Below are 23,547 nucleotides of genomic sequence, written 5' to 3' on the forward strand. Positions count from 1 at the left end.
GACCTCCAGACACTCTGGCCCCACAGATGTGCCAGGAGCCACAATGGCACAGCCACTGGAAGCAGATACAGCACATCTGGTCTCCACAGCTCCATCATCAGCACAGCTGTGAAGACATCAGCCATCAAGCCTGCTTGCAACTCCCTTTCTCTGCCCCACCTCTCCAACTGCAGTGAGCCAGTGGTATTTAATTAATCACGGGATCACAGAATGGTTTGGGTCGGAAAGGACCTTAAAATCTATGCAGTTCCACCCCCATGCCATGGACAGGGACACCTCCCACCGGATAAGGGGCTCCAAGCCCCATCCAACCTGGCCTTCAACACCTCCAGGGATGGGGCAGCCACCACTGCCCTGGGCAACCTGGGCCAGGGCCTCCCCACCCTCACAGGGAACAATTTCTTCCTAAGATATCATCTCAATCTCCCCTCTTTGAGCTTCAAACCATTCCCCCTTGTCCTATTCCTGCACTTCCTGATCAGGAGCCCCTCCCCAGCTTTCCTGGAGCCCCTTTCCATACTGGAAGCTGCTCTAAGGTCTCTCTGGAGCCTACTCTTCTCCAGGCTGAACAACCCCAACTCTCTCAGCCTGGAACGAGATACTCCAGCCCTCAGATCATCTAGATTAATTAACCAATTAACTCCTTAATGACCTAATCTCCTGTGTTAGCAAAGCAGGGAGAGCCACAGGGTCTGTTGGTGGAATGTTCACTTGAGCACTGCCCTTAGAGGTGGTGCAACCCTAGGCTGCTGAATGTAGCTGGGTGGGAAGCCACAGAGGGAGGCCAGGAGCCCCAGGCCAGGAGCCCAAGGCCAGGGCTGTGATGAGGTTCCCAGGGGCACTGCTGGCTCAGCAGTCTCTACCCTGACAGCTGCCCACCTTGGCAAACCTTCGCATGTAGTGCCCAACAATCTGGGGGTCAGGGCATTCGAGCTTCTTGATGATCTCAAAGCTCTGGTTGAGCTGGGAGAAGACATCCACCACGGAGCAAGAGAAGAGTGCGTGCTCTGACGTCTGCTGAAACTGGAGTGAGAGGCAGTGTCAGCAGGAGGCAGGGAGGGGAGATTTTGGCCCCAATGGAGACACACTGAGCACTGAAGAACAAACTCCTTGCCCACCAACAGTCCTAGCCATACCCCATCCTTCTTGTCCCTCTCCAGCGCTCCATGCAGGAAATCCCGTGACACCTCTTCATTCTCATCCAGCCACTGGATAACGAAGGGCTCGAACCAGCTGGAAGAGAGCCCGACCCCAGTGAGGCAGCCAACCCCAGGGCACAAGCACCCCCCATTCCTGCCCCTTGAGGACTGCACTCACGTGGGGTACTCAGGCACACGGCTCTTGAAGGAGGGCAGCTCAGTGACGTACTCGTTGTACAGCCACTTCACCTTGAAATGCAGGTTCATGTAGTCTGCGCTCTTGCACAGGCGATGCTTGTCGTGCTCTGCATGAGGAAGGCGAGTGCACATGGAGATTGCTTTGAGCCCCAAACCTGGGGGACAGCTGCCCTAGAGCAGATCCAGGGATGCCAGGGTAACAGAGGTGAAGATGGAAGTGTTCCTTGGGTGGGATGTAAGCTAGGCATCATGTTGGTGAAGGGGTGAAATGTGCTTGCCCAGGGAACAGGCGAGGTTGGAACAGAGTGCGGCTCCTGCTTGGTTCCCCCACCCAGCTTGGGGCAGCATGGGGGGACTCACCCTCCATCGCATACTTCATGTCCTGAGCAAAGAGGTTCCACATCACCTCAGCGCTGATCTTCCCCACGTTTAGTTCCTGGGGGAACCTGAGGCGGGATGGAAGCATGGGCATGGGGTGGACCAGCTCTCCACTTGGAGATATGTCCTCCCCACACCTCCCATCTGCCTCAGTTTCCCCATCTGTAGAGTGGATGTTACAACCCACTTCCAAAGGACTAAAGCTACCATTGCCACCATGTGAGCTTCTCCTTGGGTGGAAAGCAAAGTCCCCTTTCCCAGCATCTACTCACTGGTTCAGGCAGGGCGTGTAGGAGTTCTTGTCCTCCTCGATAATGGAGACTATCAGGGTGATGAGCTTGGACCAGAAGTCCAGATTTTTGATGCTGGGGCCCTGCTCCTCGGGGGGCACCTCTCCTTTCTTAGTCTGGAGTGATAGGGACACAGCAGAGGCTCCGGTCACCCCAGTCACAGGGCTCAATTTTTTGGCAGGGCTAGTGAGGAGGCAGAAAGGCTCTGGGAACACCCTGGAAAGCTGTCACGCAGCCCCTCCTCATCCAAGTCCGGTCTCAACCCTGCAGCAGCAGGGCTCAAACTCTTCCCAAGGCTTTGGGCTCATTCTGCATGGGGTTGAGCATACCAAAGAGGGAGCAGGAATGTTGCACGAAAGACAGGGGTTGGGGAAGGGCAGCAGAGAGCAGCAAGGTTCCCTTGCAGCACCCAGCATCCCAGTGCACCCCAGCTTCCCCTGCCCCACGCACCGGGTCTGTCTGGTACTCGCGGCTGTACAGCTCATGACAGTTGTTGAAGATGTACTCATAGGTGGAGTTGAGGCAGGCTTTCACGCAGTCCTTCACCACCTGGCTGGCTCGTGGGGGGCTCTGCAGCTCCTGGACCTGGGTATGAGGGGAGGGAGCAGTGCTGGAGGCAGACCCACAGCTCTGGCCCACCACTCAGGACCTACCATGGGGCCAACACAACCCCAGCGTTGCAAAGAACGGAGGCCAGTGAGAGTCAGACTTCCCACCAGCAGGATGGGCAAGTGGGGCCCCAGTAATACCTTCATCCGAAAGAAGGTGATGCTGGTCAGCAAATCCACTGTGGACTTGAGATCCTGCAGCCGTTCTGGACTACTGGCAGGAAAGTTGTTCTGCCAAAGGGGAACAAAATAGCAGAAGTTACACACAAAATTCTCAGAGGGGTGAGTGGAGCGGGAAGAAAACAAATACCTGTTGTTTCTGACCTTATTAGGCAGGTAGGGAAACTGAGGCACGGCAGGCACCTTACCCTGTACATGGAAAGGTCAATCCTCAGTGAGTTGTGCAGCTGGTCAAGGAGTTTGACAAACCGCTCCTTCTGCAGAGAAATGCCCCGAAGCCAGGTAAATGGAGGAAAGGCAGCAGAGACCATCCCCCCTCCCCATTGCCCTTGGCTCTCTCTGCCCCCAGATTGGCCCATGCCTCTCCCAGCTCATCCCTCTCCTTTCTGCTGTCCTTCCTTCCCTCCTTCCTTCATCAGAGCCCTGCAGGCAGGCACGGGATGCCCATGGAGAAGAGTGTGTCCCTGCTGGTGGCCAGGGCTCCCTGGCAGCTGTGGATGGCTCCTGGGGCACACACAGCCATGCCAGGCACAGAACAGGATCAAGAAGTGGTGGTGAAGGGGTGACAGGCTGCTCAAACTGCGCTTGAACACCTCCACACCTGGCCTCAGAGCAGGAGCAGGGAGAGGGTGCATAGGATCATGGCCCTGGACCGCAGCTTTCAAAGAGCTCAGGAAAAATTGGCAGGGAAAGAGCAGGTGGGCTCTCACAGCAGTCATCTGTCTTCAGGGCCAAGCTGCTTTGAGACAAGGCCAGGATGGGCCTCAGGAGTTGGATGCCCCCATGGGCTCCTCACTCGACCAACTAGTCTGCATCAGGGGATAAGTGCAGGGAATGGCTCCTGTTAGACCGTCTCCACTGGGGCTGAATGGCTTTAATTCAGCTCAGCTCCCGTCCAGGGAGTGTGGGGCAGGAGGAGACTAAGCCCAGGCTGGACTGTGGGTCAGGTGTCAGAGCTGAGGGCAAAGCAACCAGTCTGCCCCAAAATGCCATCAGGATGCATTTTACTTTGCATCTCTGCCAGGCAGGGGGAAACTTTGGACAATTCTGTGGGCCTCCCATAGGAACCCTGGGTTCTCCCCACAGCATTGGCTGTAATGGGTCAGGGCTGCCCCACAGGGCTCCAGAGAGCCCAGAGCAGCTTGACGAGTCCTAGGGGTGGAAGAAGACAAGGGGATGGAACCGGGCAGTGGGTCCCATGCCCGTCTGGCCACAGCTCGGCCAAGTCCACAGCCTGCACTGGCGACCGCAAACCTTCGGCGCGCTCGCTCACAGGAGACAGCAAAGCCAGGCTCTGGGCCAAGACCGTGCGTCCCCACCACTGAACGGCTGCAGTGCTTTAAAACTGGACACGATGGGTACTCGGGGTTAAAGCGACACGGCCGGGCACTTTAGGACCCAACCTTAGGCTCTCTAAAAAAAGAGAAAGAAACATGTTTTTAAAACCCTCCACATTAGAGAAAAGGTGATTGGTTTTTTTCCATACAGTTTCTTCCTGCAGGACCTGGAGGCAGTTTGCTCAGTGACAGCTACCCCCAGCAACAGGAACCAGGAGGTGAGCCAAAGCAGCCGCTTCCTGGAGCTGCAGTCGGCCCTCGCTGCTTCCCTGGCTACCCAGCACTTTGCCTGACCCAGGGCTGGCCACTGATCCTGGCTTGACCCACGTACATCCAGAGCAACTGCCTGCTGCCTCTGTGACAAAGTGGGGGGAGCCAGGGTGAGAGCTCAGCCCCTCCTCACACAAGTTCCTGAGGATGACCCTGGCCCCAGCACAAACTCATCCTGCTAGAGGCAAGCGAGGCAGCCAACAGGCACCCACAGGTTCTAGCACAGCCAGGTGAGTTTGAAGCGGTCCCAGGGTGCACCCAAAGTGTACAGGGCCGTGCAAAACTTCCAGCGAACTGCAAGGATGGCTCCTCGCTATCTGCTTGTGATTTTGCCACCAAGGTTTTCCCCTTCTGCCAGTGCTGCTGCCTGGCATCCCAGCCCACTCGGACTCTAGTCACAGTTTTACCCTAATAATTTGGGGTGCGAATTTAGACCTTCTCCCAGGAAGGAGGGGCTCTTTTCCTTCCTGAAAAATGGGAGCAGGATGAATTTCAAGGCAAGCAGGGGCTTGATCTCTCTGCTGCTTGGTTGCAGTTTGGAGCGGGGTGTTTTGCACAACCCTTTTTGCCTTTTGAGCCCCCCACCCCCTCCCAAGAGAAGAGAAGAAGTAAGGAATGTTTACGCACCATCGGACTTACCCCGAAATTGGAAGCGGCAAAGCGGTCAGAGGCTGAGACATTGGTGGAAGCCGTGGTGTGGGCATAGTAGGCATTGATGTTGGCTAGCAGGGTGCTCATCACCGCTGGCACCCCCGGGCACATGTATTTAGAGGAAAGGCAAGCAAAATGCCTGCAGAGGGAAGTGGAAGGTGAGGGACCACAGGAGGGGCTGCCTTTGGGAAGGGGTGTGGGGGTTGGGGTGCAGGCACAGAGAAGGGGAGGGAGGTGTGCACAGATGCAGAGCGAGACAGGGGAGCACCCCTGGCAGGGAGGTGGGTGCAAATGGCAGCAGGCAGGAAGATGCTGACAGTGACACCCTTGTTGGTGGAGGGCAAGGGACTCACGTCATGGCCTGGTAAATGGACTCCACCCCATAGCGCATGGCAAACTCATCTACGATCTCCTGTGCGGTCTCATCAAAGTAGACTTTCCAGGCATCATCCCCCTTGGCGTCAGGGATCTTCACCACCCCGTTGTTTTGTAAATCCGTCACAAAGTGGAATAGGTTCTGGAGGTAGAAATGAGTCCTGTCAGGTCCCTGGGGCCAGTGGTGGCATGGTGGCATCACTGGGGTGGGGGCTATGCCCTCACGCCTGCCTGGACTGCTCACCTCGTGCAGGCAGGTGTACTGTATGTGATAGGGAGCCACCTTCTCCTCGCCTTTGATCTCCACACTGATGTGCAGCCGGATGGCTCCTGACACAGCTGATTTGTCTGTCCGCTTGTCTGCAGGGGTACAGAGTGGGGGATGAGACATAAGGCTTCCCCAGAGCAAATCTGCTCACATATATCTCCAAAGAGGGACCAGTGCTGCAGACCTCCTGGGCAAAGGGGTTTGAGAATGACACTGGGTAAACACTTGATCCCAATGGCTTTCGATATTCAGTGTTTTTAACAGCAGACCCCACACTAAAACACTGAAAAAGCCTTCATGCCAGAACTGACAGCATGTTCCCCCAGGAGCACAGGGACAGGGGTCCCAGCCCCAGCGGGCCATGCCGGGGCAGCAGGTTACCGAGGTTGTACCAGACGTCCATCTCCCCACTTAGGGTCCTGACTTCAATGATCGTCTGGCCCAGGAAGTCATCAGACTCTCTCTTGAAGCGCTGCTTGACACGGGACTTGATGTCGTCATCCTCATCCCAGACACGGACCTTGATGCGGTCAGAGGAGTTATGGCACTCGCTGGGGAGGTGAGAAGGGGCAATCCCCAGCATGAGCAGGGAAGCCTTTCCAGCTTCTCCCCAACCACCCTAAACAAGAGGGACCGTCCTAGCACTGGGCAGGAACTGGGGAAAAGAGTGGATGTAGGGGCACCAGCCCTCCCCACTGGGGTTGGCAGGACTCTGCACCATGCCCAGACAACACCAGCACATCCTGGATCAGCCCCCAGTGCTGAGACAAACCCTTCACAGCACAAAACCAGCATTCCCAGTGACTCCTGCAGCCTCTCTCCACCCTCAGTTCAGGCAGGATGAGGCTCCAGCTGACTCCCCACCACCCCAGAGGCACATGCTGACAGTCAGTGCAGTCCAGCACAACTGCACGTGGCCAGGAAGGGGAACAGAGGGGCCAAGAATGAACTTACAAATGGAAGTTCTCCTCCCAGACTGGGTTTAGATTGCCGTAGATAGTTTTAGTCCGTTTTTTGGTCTTTCCAACCTGGACGGTGACATATGGGTCACTGGAACCCGTCTTATCCTTTGCTTGCAGGCCCTGGGCACAAACAACTGTGGTGCAGCATGGCACGGCACAACCCACATGCCCATCCACACCAGGCACGCATGTGGCACACAGGAGAGAGAACAGAGAGAGGAGTCAGCGCCACAGCCAAACTGAGACCCTTGCAACAGGTGCCTTGTGTCCCCTGGCAGAGCTTCAGGGGCTGAAGCTGCTTTGCAGGACAAGGGGCAGGAGGGGGTTTGGGAACAACGTGTGTCCTTGTGCAGGGGGACAGCCTACCCGTGATGCTGATCTTGGCTGACCATTTGGAGGTACCATCCAGGACACTTTGCTTCACTGCTTTCATCTGCTGTGTGTGCGTGGTCTTGGTGACCCCAAACACCTCCTGGATCAGCTCAAATATCTCTGGTTTGTTGCGTTCTCGGATCTTCATGCGGTCTTTGAGCACCATGATGATATTCTGGGTCCGGTCCTCCGCTCCATGCTTGGAGCTTTTCTCTGCTGCCCCTGGGACATGACAGTCATGGGTGAGATGGCGTAGGGCAGGAATGCATTCAAAACTGGAGGGGACTATGCCCTGCCCAGGCCAGGTCTGCCCTGCTCACCACTTCCCCCATGCACAAGGAAGGAGACCTGCTCTCCCTAGGCCTCCTCCTCCTCCTCCTCCCTCTCCAAAGTGAGAAGGGATGAGGCTGCAGACAATGACTCCTTACTCTGCAGGCAGTCAGCATTGAGCAGGTCCTGGCACTTCTCATGGCACTTGACCCCACACTCGGCACAGCGCATGCCCTGCCGGGCAATGCCCCAGAGTAGCCCCTCGCACTCGTAGCAGTAGGTGGGGGTGGTAGCCGTCCACACCTCAAAGTTGTGGGGCGTCGTGCAGGAGATGGGATACACTAAGGCTTGCAAGGTCTTCTTGTAAACATGATTTTTCTGTGCAAGGAAAGAAGAGAGAGGAGGAGAAAAGTTCAGGCAACGTGAGGCAGCTGAGCCACCCAGCAGCGTGAGGAGACCCCACCCAGAGGTGCTGGGCTACAGGCTGGCTGGAGACAAGCAAGGCAGATGGCAACCACCACCCTCCCCAGGTGCAGCCAGGAGCATCCTGGCTGCTGTGGCATCGCTGGAGGAGGATGCTGGTGTGGCACAGACCCCACATCTCCGTTACTGGCCGAGCCAACTGGGGCTCAGCCTTCCCACCGTGACTGCCCCACACCCTAGCCAGCCCCAGAACCTACCAGCTCCTCATTGTTCAAGGTGCTTGAGGCCAGCGCAGACGTGATTCCTGCTTTCCTGGACTGGACCAGGGACTGGGGGAAAGAAACAAAGTTCATAGATATGGGAGAGCACAGGGTGTCCCTCTGCACTCCTTTGGGGTCCCACTGGCCATAAAACCCCTGGGACAGAACCCTACTCCAGACAGGGCTGGGTGCTGGCTGCATGGGCTGTCAGTGGGGACAGCCCAGCTTCCAGTAATGCCAGCGCCGCAAATCCTGCCCTGCCATGCAGTGGGACTGGAACAGTTCAGTAGCCCACAGCATTCCCAGTTGAGCCCCAATGAGGCAGAGCTCCTCGACATGTGCCTGAGACCCCATGGAGACCAGGATAGGGGGCACTTACCATTGCCTGCAGGCAGCCAGGGCCAGCGAGGGGGAAATAAAAAAGCCATTAGTGCAAGCCACCTCACAGCAGAGAAATTCCTGGCCCCTTCCCTGCCAGAACCAGTGGGAATCATGGCAAGGATCACCCAGCATGAGCCCCTCACCCAGCACCAGGCCAGGCTAGGGGGAGTTTCCCACCCCACAGCAATGGGTGCTGCCTGCCAGATCCCGAGAGGGGAAGGCAGGGGCCGCATACTCTGCCCACCCCTTCACCACCTTCACACCAAACACCGACACAGCACAGCACAGAAGCATCAGTAGCTGCCCGAGCAGGCTAGGATAGAGAGGACACTGGGGTGATGGCAGCAGGGAGGGGGCAGGCAGCTCAGGGACAGGAGGAAGACACCCTGGGGAGGGTACAAAGTGGAGATAGAAAAGGGTAAAGAGAGGGGAAAGGAGGCAAAGGGCACCTAATTCTGGGTGCAAAGGGTGTCTGGTTTCCAAAACTGGTCTCCTTTCACCAGGGGGGCAGACAGCAGAGTGGTCCTGGCCATTACTGTCTGGGGGCTGGATAGGACCCCTGCAGGGGGACTGGGTTGTGGCAGCACAGTGTGACAATGAAGAGGACAGGAGCACAGAGTCTATGCAGCTCAGAAAAGCCAGAGCTACATGGGTCGCTCTGCTCACCACCCAGACTGCACAAAGCCTGTGGCAGGTGGGGCGGGAAGGGACCAGGGACACAACACCAGTAAAAAAAAATGGAAAAGCAAGTGCAGCCATGGGAAGTCTTAGGCTGATGCTTAATGTAGAGACAGGGCCCTGGAACTCCATTAAAGAGAGCTTGGGTGGGGAAAGCCCAGCTGTGCTGTCCCCACAGCTCCCCACTGTGAGGGCTCCCAAACAGCCTGGGACATCCCCACCCTCCACTGGCAGGGCTGGGGGAGGCTGGGCAGGGCTGACCAACAGCACCCAAGGGTGCTCGCTCTTTAACCCCTCAGACCGCGCTCACCAGATCGCTGACTAGAGGGAGAGATTTGCGTCCAGGCTTAATGTCGGGCATGCTGTTAATGCAGCGCAGAAACCTTACTGCCGCCCCCCTGCCGCCGGGGACGGCCAAGCCAGGCCGGTGAAAAGAAAACAGAAAACACAAGCCATGTTAGAGTCAGCTGGGGAGCAGGGCACAGGTGCCCAGCAAGCCGGGACAGGCAGGTGATGAACTCCAGCAGGGCACAGCAGGAGCAAAGCCAGCAGCTGTGTTATGCAAGGCATTAGGAGGAGCCTCACCAAATCGCTAACTAAGGGGATGGGTTTTCGCTTGCGTATGTCTGGCATGCTGTCTATAATGATCAGCCCACCACCAGGCCTGCAAGAGAGAAGAGAGTCAGCAGGGAAGGGGAAACTGAGGCAGGAAGTGGGTCCCTGCTATTTGCCCCATTTTTGCTCAGGACTTGATGGGCAGGACTGCAGAGCAACCGCCCAGGAGGCCTAGGTCCCACCCATGGGACCCCTATCCCCACCACTGGGGGGATAGGAATCATCAGACTGAAAACAGAGGCAGGGAAGGGGATTCTGGCAGAAAACTGTGATTTTCCCCATGTGAAGATATTTTGCTCCAGCAGTGACAGTGAAACATAGAGAAAAAACATAGCCTGATTGGCTTGTTTGGCTTTGGCTTTGCAGTCTGGAGCAGGAAAGCTGGGCTTTCCCTCTGGGACAGCAAAGGTGAGCACTGAGCCATTCTATGGTGAGAGAAACCAGGCAGTGTGGCTCAGGCAGAAATGCCACGTTGCAGCCTTCAGCTCTGTCTGCAACCAAACCTCGGCATGATCTGGGTTCTCAAGGAAACCAGGTTCTGCCCAGGACACCTGTGAAAGCAAGACGGGGACAAGACCCACAAGCCATCCAGGTGAAACATTCAGGGTTCCCCGAGGCACCACTCGAGCCTCAGATGGCAGGAGAGAAGCGGGAGCTGCCACCCCAGCTCAGTTCTGTTCCAACCCACTCACCTCCTCACCCTTCCCACCACAGTGGCTCTGGGGGATGTGGAGTGGTGGCATCTCTGCTGGCTCCTCCAAAAGCATGGAGTAACCAGCATTCAGCCCAAAAATCTGGACCCCCGTGTGCCCACAGCTTGGTAATGCTTTCCCACGCCAGACCCCTGACAAGCTCATTAACCACATCCTAATGAGGAGGAGAGAGCAGTTCACGTGATACTCACCCGCCTTTGAACCAGAGGGATTTAGCTTCTCCATCGCCTTCCCCGCGGGCCTGCAAGACACAGGGGAGTGGTCACGGGCACAGCACTGAGCGCCGGCACACAGGGCAGCACCCCCAGGGCTCAATGCCCAGCTGGCAACTGCAGCATCAGGGAAGCATGGAAAGGATTTAGAGGGTGGGCAGACAAAAGCGTGTTCCTAAATGGACAGGGCTCTTTCCAGCAAAGAGCTGGTACTGGAAATAAAATATCTCAAAGAGGCTGAGGTGGGCAAGCAGTGGGCAAGCTTGATCAGAGGGGAATGGGCTGGCAAAGCAGTGGGGATGGCTGCACCATGCAAAAATTCAGGGTTTGAGGGACCAAACAAACATCGTTGGAAAGGCTCAGCAGGTCTGCCTGGACCGACAGCCAGTTGGAAAGAGGTATGGGGAAAAGCCAGAGCACACTGGGAATGGGGTGTATGCAGGGATCGCCCTCCAGTGCCACACCCCCCATGCAGGGAAGGGATTATTTTGGGAGAGAAGGGAAGAAAGAGCCAATTGTAAATATACCTCTCTTGTGGGCCAATCCCTGCACACACACACACACACACACACAAGCACAAGGAAGGCACACGCATTGCTGGGTGGTTCCAGTTGGACATGCTTACCTGCAGGCAGGCTACACCCTTTCCCTGCAGGAAGGGGAGACGCGGGTGCAAGGGCCATGGTGGTGGACAACTGAAAAGAGAAGCGGTGGGGAGGGGGATCAAAACCCCTGGGGGCGAATCCAGAGCCAAAACAAAAAGAAAATATGGAGGATGGAGTCTAAAAACAGAACAAAAAATTGTCAACTCAGTCCAGGGGAGAGGGGGCTCACACCAGCACACTGCATGCAGCACACACCGGGGGAAGATCCTCAGCATGCCCTGCCCCTCATGGAGGAACCACTTGGGGTGAATGGGGTTGCAGAGCCACCACTGTTGGGGTCCCTCAGGTCCCCACTGCCCTCAGGGTGTGAAATGTTCTTGGGATCAGGGAGTGGGCATGTCTGGAAGATGCCCAGGTGCAGGAAGGGGCCACACCTCGAGTCCAGCATGTGGTCAGAGTTGGGACCCAGTGGCGGGCAGCCACAGTGTTCCTCACCTCCTGCAGCTGCATGCAGACCTTGTTGAAGGCTCTCAGCCAGTTGGCTTTGGCTCGTGCTTTGGGGTCCTGCACCTCCGCCTCCGCCTGCTCCCTGCAAGCACACACACCTCATTCACCTCCTGGCACAGCATCAGAGAGCAGGGAGTCAGTCCCCACACCTCCAGCAGGACTGAGACTGCAATGTAGGGATCCTGATGGACCTTGAGCCCATGTGACCATGACAAAAACTCCCTCTTGCTACCAGGAAGGACCCTAAAAGGGCAGCAAGTCCCACTGCAAAGGGCAGCACAGTCAAGGCAGAGCAATGGAGAGAAGCGAGGAGTTCCCCCTCCTTGGGAGACCCTGTCCTAGGCACTCAAGTGACACGGAGGGATTCCTCGAGGCACAAAGGCTATGGGGGACTGCTGGTGACACGAGGATGTGGATTAAGCTTCCCTCACCCCTCATCTCCATAGCAGGATGTCCTCTGGCCACTTCCTCCCATCCTGGCTTTAAGGGCTCCCAGAACCCCAGTGGCTCTGAGCCCTGGGGGACCTGTCAGCCCTGACATGCTGGTTGGTGTGGGGTATTTTTTCTCCTCTCTCACAAATTTGAGACATGGAGGAAAAGAAAATAAATCCTCCAAACGTCCCAGCCTCCTGGAGAGCCTGGTGTGACAATGGAGATGGGTGTCCAGAACCAGCCCAGGGACAAGGCCATGGGTAGCTCAGGAGATGAGCCTGACAAGGCCGGTGGGCATCCTCAGGACCAATTCGTGGTCCCCATGGCCAGCATAGGACCCCCAAGCCCACAGAACAGGTACTGCAGGCAGACATGAGCTAAGGCCACCTTTGCCAGGACTCTAACCAGCCCCTGGGCCTAAATATGTATTTAGCTCATTACGTATTCTTTTAAATGAGAGATTCCCCAGCTGTGGTCTATAATTTAAACTAAGTAAAAGATCAAAAAAGCCCACCACATTCCTCTCTGCGAAGAGTGGTGGTGCTCACCAAACCATGAAAAAATGGACATGCTCAATAATTAAAGGCAGAGACTGACACATTAATTATTCACATGATGTACCAGGGACCTGGCCACCAAATAATTCATCTGTACAGCACAGGAGACCACAATGAGCTTTTACCAGTGGCCTAGGGAGAGGATTAACTCTTGTGAAGGAAATTTCCTCCTCTGACTGTCCCAAGCTCCAGAGTACTCCCTCCACTCAGGGAGTCAATAGCTTGAGCCAGAGGAGAGGAATCACAGCCCCAAGCCTCCACTTGCCCCATCCCCACATTTGGATCAGGTTATAAACCTGCATCTCCAGTAGCCCTGGCAGGATCTCAAATGCCTCGAGCTCTGCCCCTGCTTCGTGTGGCAGTGGTGGCTGGTCCAGGGCAGCATGCCCAAGGGGGCTGACACTCACCAGGGTGGCACAAGGTGGGCTTCCCTCACCTTGATGCCTCAAGCACCTAGAAAAGCCCCAGACACCATAGAAAGCCCCTGGTGCTTCCCCTTGGCACCAGCAGCACCAGCCCCGGGCCACCACCAGAGTATCTTCAGTGTCACCAGGCACAGTGCCACTGCAAGGACACCATGCATCAACACATCCCTCCTACCTCTCAGCTGGTTTCAAGGACTCAGGTTCAGGGCCTGCCTCTGGCAAGGGAGCTTCATCTGCTCCCCGCTGGGCTTGGAGAGCCTCTGGGGTTTCTTGGGGGGCAGAGGTGTCCTTCTCCTCCTTCCTCTCCTCTTTCCTCTCCTCTTTCTTCTCCTCCTTCCTCTCCTGCTGCTGTGGCTTCAGCTGTGGGACCTGCTGGGGTTGCTGCTGCTGCTGTGGGAGCTGTTGCTGCTGCTGCCTAGGGAGTTTCTGCGACAGAGGGTAGGCATCATGCTCAAGGGCTTCATAGGTGTCCTGCTCCTGCAGGTCCTCCTCCTCTTCCTCCTTGGGGTAGCCTTCCTCATTCTCACTGTAGTCCTCATTGAACTCATCCTCCTCCTCTTCTTCTTCCAGATAGAGGTCGTCATCCTCCTCCTCCCAGTGGGGCGAGTCCTTGCGGTAGCTGACAGAGCTATGGCAGGAGTGGTAGGAGTCGCCATCCCGCTCATCCAGCTCTGAGTCTCGCAGGCTCTCGTTCTCGAAGTCCTCGCTCAGCTGGGAGCTACCTTGGCTCAGCTCTGCCGACGAAGCATAGTGGCTGCTCCCTGTGGGGCTGCAGGGCCAAGGGGAGACAAGGACAGGGCTCCCATGGATTCACAGCCTTGTCCAGCCAGAGCCCCAGTGTTCCTGCACTGTGGGCAGGAGGACGTGCAGCTCCCATCGGGGCTCAGCCCTCTGTGAGCACTGGGCAGTCAAAGGCAGTCAAAGGCAGAGATCCAGCAGACTCTGTGGGCTGACGCTGCCCCCAAAGCTGAGTCAGTCTCAGGAGTCTGATCATTCTGCCTGTGCCTGGGCCGAGCGTGGGGATGTGGGGGATGGTGTCTGTCCCCTCGGCTCAGCCGTGACAGGGACAGGGGTGGGGGCAAAGCACAGCCAGGCAGCACCCCTAGCCAGATCCTGCTTCTGCCAGACACCCCGTCCTGCCCCTAACCTGCAGATCTGTCACCCAACCTCTGCCCTGACATCCCAGCACTCACTGTAGACCTCCTGGGCACCTCTCTCCAAGGACACCCCTCGACCCCATCACTCCCCTTAACCGCATCATCCCTGCCCAGAGGGCCCCTCTTCACTCTTCCTGACAGGTCAGATACCTTCACACTGCCCACTGGCCCTCAGCCCTTCCAGCATCCCCTCTCACAGCCACCTGCATCACTGGGAGCAGTGGCACAAGGGGGCTTCCTGTGTCCCAGGAGGCCACTGGGGATGAGGTGGCTCCATGGGGAGAGGCTCACAGAAGCAAACATGCAGACAGGACAGGGACATGCCTAGGAAGAGGCCGACACCACGTCTCCAGCACTGGCAGCCAGGGGACAGTGTGAGCAAGAGGGATAGGGACAAGGAGATGGGATGCGCAGAGCCCTGGACCCAGAGCCAGGCAGTGGTGAGGCAGTGGACACTGCAGGGAAGAGGGTGCTGGGGGATGCCCAGGCTGGTCCCAGCAGGGAGGGATACTGGCATCATCCAGGTACCGTGGAAAGAGGCACTTTGGGCAAATGGGGCAGAAGACATAACTCATGCCTGGAAACCCCTCACCTCCCCAGCCTGATCCTGTCAAGAGCTGGGAGAGGGGACCTTGGCACGTTGCAAGGGTCTCAGACCACTGTACGAGGCTTTTGCCCAGCCAAGTGCTGCCTGGGAGGTGATCAGAAACAGACAGTGGCACTTGAGTCCCCAGGGCCCCAGCTCCCATCCCTGCTGGCATGAGGGGAAAGAGGCAGCAGTGCTGCCAGACAGTCAGCATGCCAGCAAGAGGGACAAGGTTGATGGGGCATCATACCCATGAACTGGGGTGCAGCAGCAAGAAGGGACACCACGGAGCCAAGAGACACGCAGAGCATCCCAACACTGCTCCTCTGAAAGGTGGTTCAGGGCAGGGAGAGGGGGGACTCCGCAGCGGCAGAAGGCCGCCCTTGCCGGGACTGGTGTTGGCCTCACCATGGCTGCAAGGACCGACCACAGCAATCTGCGACGGCACACGGCACACAACGAGGTAGTGACCCACCTATCCGATAGGTCTAGGGACCGCCTGCTCTCAAGGGAAGGCTGGCGGCTGGTCCGCCTGCTCGACTCAGAAGCGGACTCAGCGTCACTGCGTCCGTTTGTGGCAGAGTCTACACTACCATAGCGTCTGCCGGGGAGGAGAGGAAGATGATCAGCGAGGTTCTGGGCACCACGCCACCGCCACCCTCCATGCCCCTGCACCCCCTGCCACCATGGGGATGCCGGCAGGGAGGCTCTGTCCTGGCAGACGGGACTGGCACCTTGTCAGATGGGCCCACCTTGGGCTGGATGCTGGTGAGCCATGGGGCGACCGTGAGTTCAAAGCACTGGGCAGGCATCCCTGACTGTGGCTCCACCTACAGCCACGTCTGCATCCCCAGCCAGGCCACATCCCAGAGCTCAGCTCCCAGCAAGGACAGCAAGGAGCTCAGGTCTGCCGAAGTCCAGTGAGGACAGAGGAAAGCAGTGACCCAGAAGCTTGAAAACTTTCCAGTGAGAGGAAAGCTTGGGGCCAGCACCATCCCCCTCTTCCTCGCCTCAGCATCCTTCCCTCTGTCACCCGCCACACTGGCATCACCCTGAGGACCCGCTGGCCTCTGTCACCTGTGGAGGGATTGAGAAAGCAGGTCCCAGGGGGGGAGCTGGCTGCGCTGACGCTACCTGATGGGACGCTCGTCTGAGTAATCCATCTTGTAGCTCTGCATGGAGTCAGTGTAGGAGTCGTGGGAGCTCTGCTGCTGGTGCCTCATGGGGTACTGGTGGACGGAGGCATTGGGCTGCGAGGTGGTGTAGTATGGTGGTGGGATGCTGTTGCTGGTCTCACTGCGGTAATCGCTGTCCCGGTCATCCACCGTGCTGTCAGGGTCATCATCTGCAAGGGGATGCAGTGAGTGGGACAGGGGACAGCTCTACAGCTGTGGTGGCCAGGGACACCCCAAATCTTCTCCATGCCAGGCACAGCCCCACTATTGCTCCCACTGTGCCCCCACTGCTGGTGAGAGGGATCCAGGAAGGGGTGAGGGGCAAGCTGCACATGTTCCCCTCTGCAGAAAGGGGTTTGGGGAGACAAGGGGAGGGCAGAGAGGGAAAATGGGGTGTACAAAAGGGGGAAGAGGAGAACAGGATGCAGGGACCTCCTGTTGTCCCACCAATGTCCCACCACAGAGGCAAAGCCTGAGCTGCTCATTGTCAGCATGGCACCCCAAGGGCACAGAGCCTCATGTTGCCATGTCCCCACCAGCCTGTCGGGACAACCATGCCCAGGACACGGTGCTTGGTGTCTCTGTCTTTGCCCAGCACAGAGCCACAGCATGAGGCCACCACTGGACCCAAGCTCCAGGTCCCCTGGCCAGGCTACGGAATGGCAAAGTGGGATTCACTGGGGACCACCAAGCTGGGAGGAGAGGAGGGGACAGGATACTTACTCTGCTGTTCTCCCCAGCCAAAATAATTCCAGTTGCCTACAAAAAAAAAGGGGGGGGGGGGGGGCAGAGACAATAAGAATGGAGGCAGCTGCAGGGCAGCAGCAGGGTCTGGCTGGGATGTCTCCCAGGCATGCTGGCACTAAGCTGGCCTGGGGACAGTGCCCCAAGATGGGTTTGGGACAGTGCCCCAAGATGGGTTTGAGGCAGTGCCCAGGACAGAGCACATGACACTGGGCCATGCTGGGGACAGGGACTGGGCTAAGCAGTACCAACACAGAACTGGGATGGGTCCCTGTGGATTCTCTTATGCTAATGATCAGACACATTGCCTTTAAAAGCTGTTACTGCTAACTTGTGATTGATCACTACTAATCATTTGTTCTCTTTCTTGCTGTAATAACTTGAGTAAAACTTGATTTCACTGAATCTGGGCCTTTATGATGATTTTTTACTAAAGGCTCCTGAGTATTTAAGAGCTTGGGCTTTTATGAGGGTTTATTTTTCTAAAAGCTCCTTGATTTCATAGAATTTGGGTTTTATGATGATTTTTGCTAACAGCCCCCTTTGTGGTAAAACAGTTGGGACAAAGTGAGCCGCCATCCCAAATTCCCCAGATCCCTCTGGTGTTTCTACCAAGCAGCCTCCACACCAACCTTGCTGCCCCTCACTTGGGCTCCCCATCCTTACCAGCCACACTGCCGTGGCCCCCAGCGCCTCTCTCCCCTCCAGCTCAGCCCAAGGGAAGGCTCATGCACTGTGGGGCAGGGACACAGCAAGACAACACCAGTAGACACAGGAGGGAGGATGGGAAGAGGGATGGAAACAGCATAAGGAACAAGGTTGAGCCCCACTTGGGTTGGGGTCCAGCTCCCCCAAGGCAGGTGGAAACCCTGCTTCTGTGCATTCCCGGTGTGGGGAACTGGGCAAGGTTGGGAGTCTTGAAGCAGAGCAGGGACAGGGCAGCACTTACAGCACTGGGAGCTGTGAACAGGCAGAGGCTTTTCCTGCTCCTCCTGAAAGGCATACTGCAAAAAGACAGGCTGGTGAGGACTGCCTGCTCACAGGATTGCTGCTCGCTGCCCATCCCTCACCTCGGGCCTGACTCTGCACTGACTTACATCATCCTGGTCCCGCATGGCATTGAGCTGCTCCAGCTTCTTGGCCCAATATCTGGCCTCCTCCTCAGGGATATCTGCAAGGGCAAAGACTCCAATTGGTGTGCAGACACACACAACCCCCAAACTAGCCCCCCAGCTTTTGGGGCTACAGGATCATAGAATCATAGAACGGTTTGGGTTAGAAGGGACCTTGAGATCACCCAGTTCCAACCCCCCTGCCATGGACCTCAGCCCCAGCCCCGAGTCTCATGAGCATCCATGAGGCTCGGAGCAAAGAAGGACACACCTCAGACCCAGAGTGCCCAGGGACAGTACCCACCCAACGGCAGCTCGAAGCGGGTGTCAAGGAGGATACGGTGGAAAGTGGGATCCTTGGTGCCTGAAATCTCATTGTTGGTCATGATGACCTGGGAGTCAAGTGTGAGCCATTCCCCAGGGCCCTCCTGTGGGGCAGAAATAGGGGTGAGAAGAGCCACCAGGAATCCCCCTTCCCTGACCCCACAACCTCATGCAGGCAGCATTCAGCTCCAAGTACAGTCCTCCCCAGGCGGGGTTGGGAAAGGCTCTGCCCCCATCAAAGGACAAACAGGGGGCAGCTACATGTCTCTTAGGTTCTGGTGGGGGATGGATGTGCCTGGCTTCCTACCTCGTTGGACTGCCGGATGGTTCGGAGAGGGATCCACACTGTCCCCACCATGGTGTCCCAGATCAGCCCCTTGTTCCACACCTCTACCGTCAGGCCCAGGTCGAGCCGGTTGATCTCACTGGGAGGGAGAGAGACAAGACGTATCAGCAGCTACCCGGGGCCACCTCCGTCTCTGCCTGCCCCCACAGCCCTAGGACCCGGGTGAGCCCCCCCGGGGCTGGGGCCAGGGGGCACCAGCAGGGAGGGACTTGCCCTTGATGGGTGGATAGAGGGGAACAGCAGGGGTGGGGGCCCTGAGGCGGCCCCTGGACACTCACAACATGAAGTCCTGCTCCCAGGAGGGCAGGTTGCCCCGCACTGCGATGGTTGTGCTCTTGACATTTTGCACCTTCAGTGTCACGTAGGTGTTAAACTTCTCTGGGGGAGCAAGCAGAGAGTGAAGTGGCCCCCACTGGTCCCCACCACCACCACCAGCCACGCTCCCACCTCCTGGACACATCCCCACCACCACCCTTTGGTGAGGTCCCCATACACTGCCCTCAGTACCCCAGCCCATCGCTAGGCAGGATGGATCCCACATCACTAGGAGCAGAGGCTGTGAGCCCCCCAAATCTCACCCAGGGCACCCCCATCTCCATGTGTGCTCCCCACCATGCTTGCCAAACAAGGCCACCAGAGCTGAGGCTGAGCTGGGGTCCCCTCGCCACCCCTCAGCCCTTCCTCTGGTCTTGCCACCTCCAATCAGCCCAAACTCTGAGCCCCTGGCCCTGCACCCCAGCCTTCCCTGGAGCTGCTTACCTTGGGGCCCGTCAAACTTGGCCTTTTTAACTGTGGGGACAGAGAGGGAGGGAAGAGATTAAACCTGAGAGAGCAGTGCCCGGCACAGGGGACCCCCACCAGGGTGCCAAGGGAGTGGGAGGATCCCCAGCTGCAAGGGGGGGCAACGTGGTGGGATCCCTCCTGCTGGTGTAAATCAGGAGTCCCCAAAGCCCAACATGAGGGTGGGGAATCAGACATGAGCTGGTGGGCACCACAGGGAAGAAAAGCGCACGCGCACACACACAAAAACTGCGACTTCGAGACAACTTTTCAAACATCTCTTTGCAACCCCAAATGACCAGTCTTCATCTCACTGCCTTCCCTCCCATGTGAGGACAGGCTGAGAGAGTTGGGGTTGTTCAGCCTGGAGAAGAGAAGGCTCCAGGGAAACCTTAGAGCAGCTTCCAGTAAGGAAAGGGGCTCCAGGAAAGCTGGGGAGAGGCTCCTGATCAGGGAGTGCAGGAATAGGACAAGGGGGAATGGTTTGAAGCTGAAAGAGGGGAGAATGAGATGAGATCTTAGGAAGAAATTGTTCCCTGTGATGGTAGGGAGGCCCTGGCCCAGGCTGCCCAGAGCAGTGGTGGCTGCCCCATCCCTGGAGGAGTTCAAGGCCAGGTTGGATGGGGCTTGGAGCCCCTGATCCAGTGGGAGGTGTCCCTGCCCATGGCAGGGGGGTAGCATTAGATGATCTTTAAGGTCTCTTCCGACTCAAACCATTCCATCATTCTATGATTGCATGACCTGTTGAGGGGGTGTTTAACTCTCCTTACTCCCCTGCTTCTGAATTCTGATCCATTTCAGGAAAGACATAATGCTACAATACAAATCCTGGGGGGGAAAGGATGACAGGGGGAACTCCTTCCCTGCTCCACTCCCCCACCTTGAGGCACTGGCCCAGCAGTGCCAGGGTTAAGGCTCTCATCAATTCCAAAACGCTGACTCAGATTTCATACAGGAAACCTGGGAGGGGGGTGGGGGGGTTGTAACCCTCCCGTGCCCTATGGCAGCCCCAGGGGCGGTGGAGATGCTCCCCCCACTCCACTGTCACAGGGACACCCAAAACTCACAGACACACAGACAGACACACCCCACCTCTGCCCTGTCCCCATCCTGGAGTCACCGAGGGGCTGGGTCCCATCCTACCTGGTGGGGACCCTTCCCAAGTAGCTGATGACATGCAGGGTCAGTGTTTGCATCTGGGCTGAATTCTGCTCAGTACCATGGGAACAAACGGCCCCAGTGCTGGCTGATCCCCCAGTTCTGCAAGAAGGGGGTACAGGGGGGCTGCTACCCAGGTTTTGCCTGCAGTGGGGAGGCAAATAGGCAACTGGACAGTGCCAGGCACCAATACCGCCAATGCCAAGGGGTGGTGGGACCTGGGGTGTCTTCAGGGATCACAGGAGGGGAGCAGGCAGGGAGGGATGACACAGCACCCAGAGAATGGTTAAATGACTCGGATGCCAGCGGGTGGAGGACCAACGTGACTGAGGAGCGATGAAAATAGCCCTGGCAATATCAAAGGTAATTTGATTTCAGAGATGTGATGCTCGACAGCCACTTATCACCCACGGCCAGCGCTGGAAGGGCCACGGGACTGCCGCCCGCGGGCTCCAGACACACAGTGAGGTTTGGAGGAGGCAACACAGCACAAGCAGTCCATGCCTGGCCATGGGGCGCCTCTAGGGAAACTGAGGCAGGGAGGAATCCTTGGCTCAGTTACAGCGTGCTACTCAGAACACAACCAGGAATTGTTCAGCTTGGATGCCTGCCCTGGGCTGCCAAGAAGGTCACGCGTTGGGCAGCTTTTTGCAGCAGCGTTGCCCAAAGGAAGGTCACCAGCCACATCACCGGCTGGGTTCCCAGGAAATCACAGGACTCTGGGAGCTGCAACTGCACTCAGAGATTCATGCACGAGGATTTGGTTCAAGGCCAGGATCCCAAAGATCCCCTAGCACTCCTGGGTGGGGAGACAGGGGGACTGCATGGGGATGGCCAACGTCACTGTGTGTTACTATATGTATTTTTATATTTATTTTGTATCTTGTATATATAATTTATTATTCTATTATAATACCATACTTGGTACCAGAACCTGCCCATGGCACACGCTCAGAGCTGCACAGGGACCCCTGGTGTGGGAGCTCACCTTTGCCCTGGACCCAGATGCACCCACTGGGGCTGAACGCTCTCCATCAGCTGCTGCATCCGAAATGGGAGAGCAGAGGAAGGAAAAGCTCCAAAAATACCCGAGCTGACAGGAACAAACAACTACCCAGGGAACACGTGGTTCTCCTGGCTGTCATCGACTGCTGAGGAGAAGTCCTGCTGCCACCATTTGCGGCTCATGGCCCTGAGTGGGCAGTGCCACCCTCCCACCCACCAACAGGTCCCCAAGGCTGGAGCAGGGCTGGTGGGGCCCAAGATGCCACCCTTGGGCTAAATTCAACCCGAGTACCCAAACAAGGAGATGGGGACAGTGGGACTCTCATGAGAGCTGGGTACTCCTACAACAGGGTGGAAGGCCAAGGGTGCTTCCTAGGCTGGCATGATCAGCCTCCACTCAGGGAGGTGTTGGCCAGTTAGGAAAACTGAGGCAGAAGGCAGCTGGCAGGAATTGGACCAGCAACAGTGTAAAAACCAAGCTGGGCTGCAGGCATTCCGCAACAGGCCTGTTTGTCCATCCCTTTGTCCATCGACCCATCCTTCTGTCCATGCATCCATTCACCTGTCTGTCCAACCACCCATGACTCTGTCCAACTATCTGTCTGTCTACCCATCCTTTGACCAGCCAGCCAGCCAGCCAGCCAGCCATCCTCTCCTTCTCTCCATCTATCCCTCATCCATTCATCCACCCACCCCTCTGTCTACCCGCTCATGTCTCCCCACCCTCCATCCATTTGTCCAGCCGTGTCTCCATCTGTCTGTCTGGATGCCCATCCACCTGCCTGTCCACCAGTCCATCTGCCCCATACCACTTCAGATACCCTCCTCCCTGCCACGCACCCCTGTCCTTGCTCACCCCACATCGCCCAGGACCACTTCCGTGCCTGTCCTGCAAGTGCACCCCCTTGGCACGAAGCCCCTGGGGGTTCTGCATGGCCCCAGCATCCCCGGAAGGGCAGGGAAAGACTGGAGGAGGTTCTGGGATGGCACCTCCACTCCTGGGACCCCAAAAATAGGGTGACAAAAATAGCTGCCCCGAGCAAGTGGGGGAAGCCTGAACGAATGAGGAGACGTTTCTCAACATCCACCCCCAGCTTCACTGAGAGTGTCACCGTGTGTGACAGCCCCTTAATCAGGAGTAAAGATGCAGTCCCTCCCCTGCCAGAGCAGTGGACCCCAAATCTGGGGCTGGGGGCGTCTGTCTGGGTAGCACGCAGAGGCACGCTGGCTTTGGCACGGGTCCCAATCCCCTCTGCAAGCCGTTGTGGGGCAGACTGGGTTCTTCCCAGTACAGGATGAGCAGCACCTCTAACTTGGTTTCCACCAGCACGAGCCCCGACCCAGCATCACCATGCCTGAAGAGGGGCAATGGTGCAAGAGCAAAGGGGACTGGGAGGCAGGTGTTTGGGGCAGGGGGGTGGTTTGGCAGGGTATTTAGTTTGCAAGGGGGCACTGGGAAAGATAGGGGGATTTGGAGGTATATGGGATTTGTTCAGGGAGGATGGGAATGTGGGTGGGAGTAGATGGGGCTTGGGAGTGGAGGGGGGGGTGACGGGGGGGTGGGTCAGGAGACTTGGGGATGGCTGTGGGATGCTGGGAGGGATCCATGGGGCATGTGGAGGGTGGAAGGTGTTTGGGAATGGGAGGGAAGGGCTATGCCTGGGGGAGGAGGGGTAGGGACAAATATGGCAGGAGGTGCTTGGGGGGGGTATTTGGGGAGAGGTGGGGGGGAAGGTTGGATGGGTGGGGGTGTTTGAGGGGATGGGTACGTGGGGGTCTGCATTTGCAGGGCGGGAGAAAGGAACGGGGGAGGGAAGATGGGGAGAGGGAAGGAGGGGGAGAGAGAGGAGATGGGGAGAGGGAAGGAGGGGGAGAGAGAGGAGATGGGGAGAAGAAAGGAGGGGGAGAGAGAGGAGATGGGGAGAGAGAGGAGATGGGGAGAGAGAGGAGATGGGGAGAGGGAAGGAGATGGGGAGGGGAAGGAGATGGGGAGAGGGAAGGAGATGGGGAGAGGGAAGGAGATGGGGAGAGGGAAGATGAGGGGGAGAGATGAT

General features: G+C 57.3%; 1 protein-coding gene across 1 annotated transcript in view; it reads right to left on the reverse strand.

Annotated features, from left to right (window-relative positions):
- UNC13A (unc-13 homolog A) overlaps positions 1 to 23,547 on the reverse strand; it is a 40,051-nt gene that overhangs the window by 15,312 nt on the left and 1,192 nt on the right. The window contains exons 2-29 of the mRNA XM_054050166.1: positions 19,310 to 19,339; positions 18,829 to 18,928; positions 18,512 to 18,629; positions 18,185 to 18,308; positions 17,866 to 17,939; positions 17,718 to 17,772; positions 16,748 to 16,783; positions 15,984 to 16,194; positions 13,282 to 13,875; positions 11,681 to 11,774; positions 10,560 to 10,609; positions 9,626 to 9,704; positions 7,979 to 8,050; positions 7,457 to 7,676; positions 7,023 to 7,250; positions 6,649 to 6,790; positions 6,076 to 6,245; positions 5,671 to 5,786; positions 5,405 to 5,568; positions 5,040 to 5,190; positions 2,982 to 3,050; positions 2,755 to 2,844; positions 2,456 to 2,590; positions 1,988 to 2,121; positions 1,698 to 1,783; positions 1,318 to 1,444; positions 1,137 to 1,233; positions 880 to 1,023 (exon numbers count right to left, since the gene is read on the reverse strand). Of these exons, the coding sequence (XP_053906141.1) occupies positions 880 to 1,023; positions 1,137 to 1,233; positions 1,318 to 1,444; positions 1,698 to 1,783; positions 1,988 to 2,121; positions 2,456 to 2,590; positions 2,755 to 2,844; positions 2,982 to 3,050; positions 5,040 to 5,190; positions 5,405 to 5,568; positions 5,671 to 5,786; positions 6,076 to 6,245; positions 6,649 to 6,790; positions 7,023 to 7,250; positions 7,457 to 7,676; positions 7,979 to 8,050; positions 9,626 to 9,704; positions 10,560 to 10,609; positions 11,681 to 11,774; positions 13,282 to 13,875; positions 15,984 to 16,194; positions 16,748 to 16,783; positions 17,718 to 17,772; positions 17,866 to 17,939; positions 18,185 to 18,308; positions 18,512 to 18,629; positions 18,829 to 18,928; positions 19,310 to 19,339 (3,710 nt within the window). The remainder of the gene's footprint in view (positions 1 to 879; positions 1,024 to 1,136; positions 1,234 to 1,317; positions 1,445 to 1,697; positions 1,784 to 1,987; positions 2,122 to 2,455; positions 2,591 to 2,754; positions 2,845 to 2,981; positions 3,051 to 5,039; positions 5,191 to 5,404; positions 5,569 to 5,670; positions 5,787 to 6,075; positions 6,246 to 6,648; positions 6,791 to 7,022; positions 7,251 to 7,456; positions 7,677 to 7,978; positions 8,051 to 9,625; positions 9,705 to 10,559; positions 10,610 to 11,680; positions 11,775 to 13,281; positions 13,876 to 15,983; positions 16,195 to 16,747; positions 16,784 to 17,717; positions 17,773 to 17,865; positions 17,940 to 18,184; positions 18,309 to 18,511; positions 18,630 to 18,828; positions 18,929 to 19,309; positions 19,340 to 23,547) is intronic.

This window comes from Cuculus canorus, chromosome 27, assembly GCF_017976375.1.
Source record: "Cuculus canorus isolate bCucCan1 chromosome 27, bCucCan1.pri, whole genome shotgun sequence".
Classification (NCBI taxonomy): Eukaryota; Metazoa; Chordata; class Aves; order Cuculiformes; family Cuculidae; genus Cuculus; species Cuculus canorus.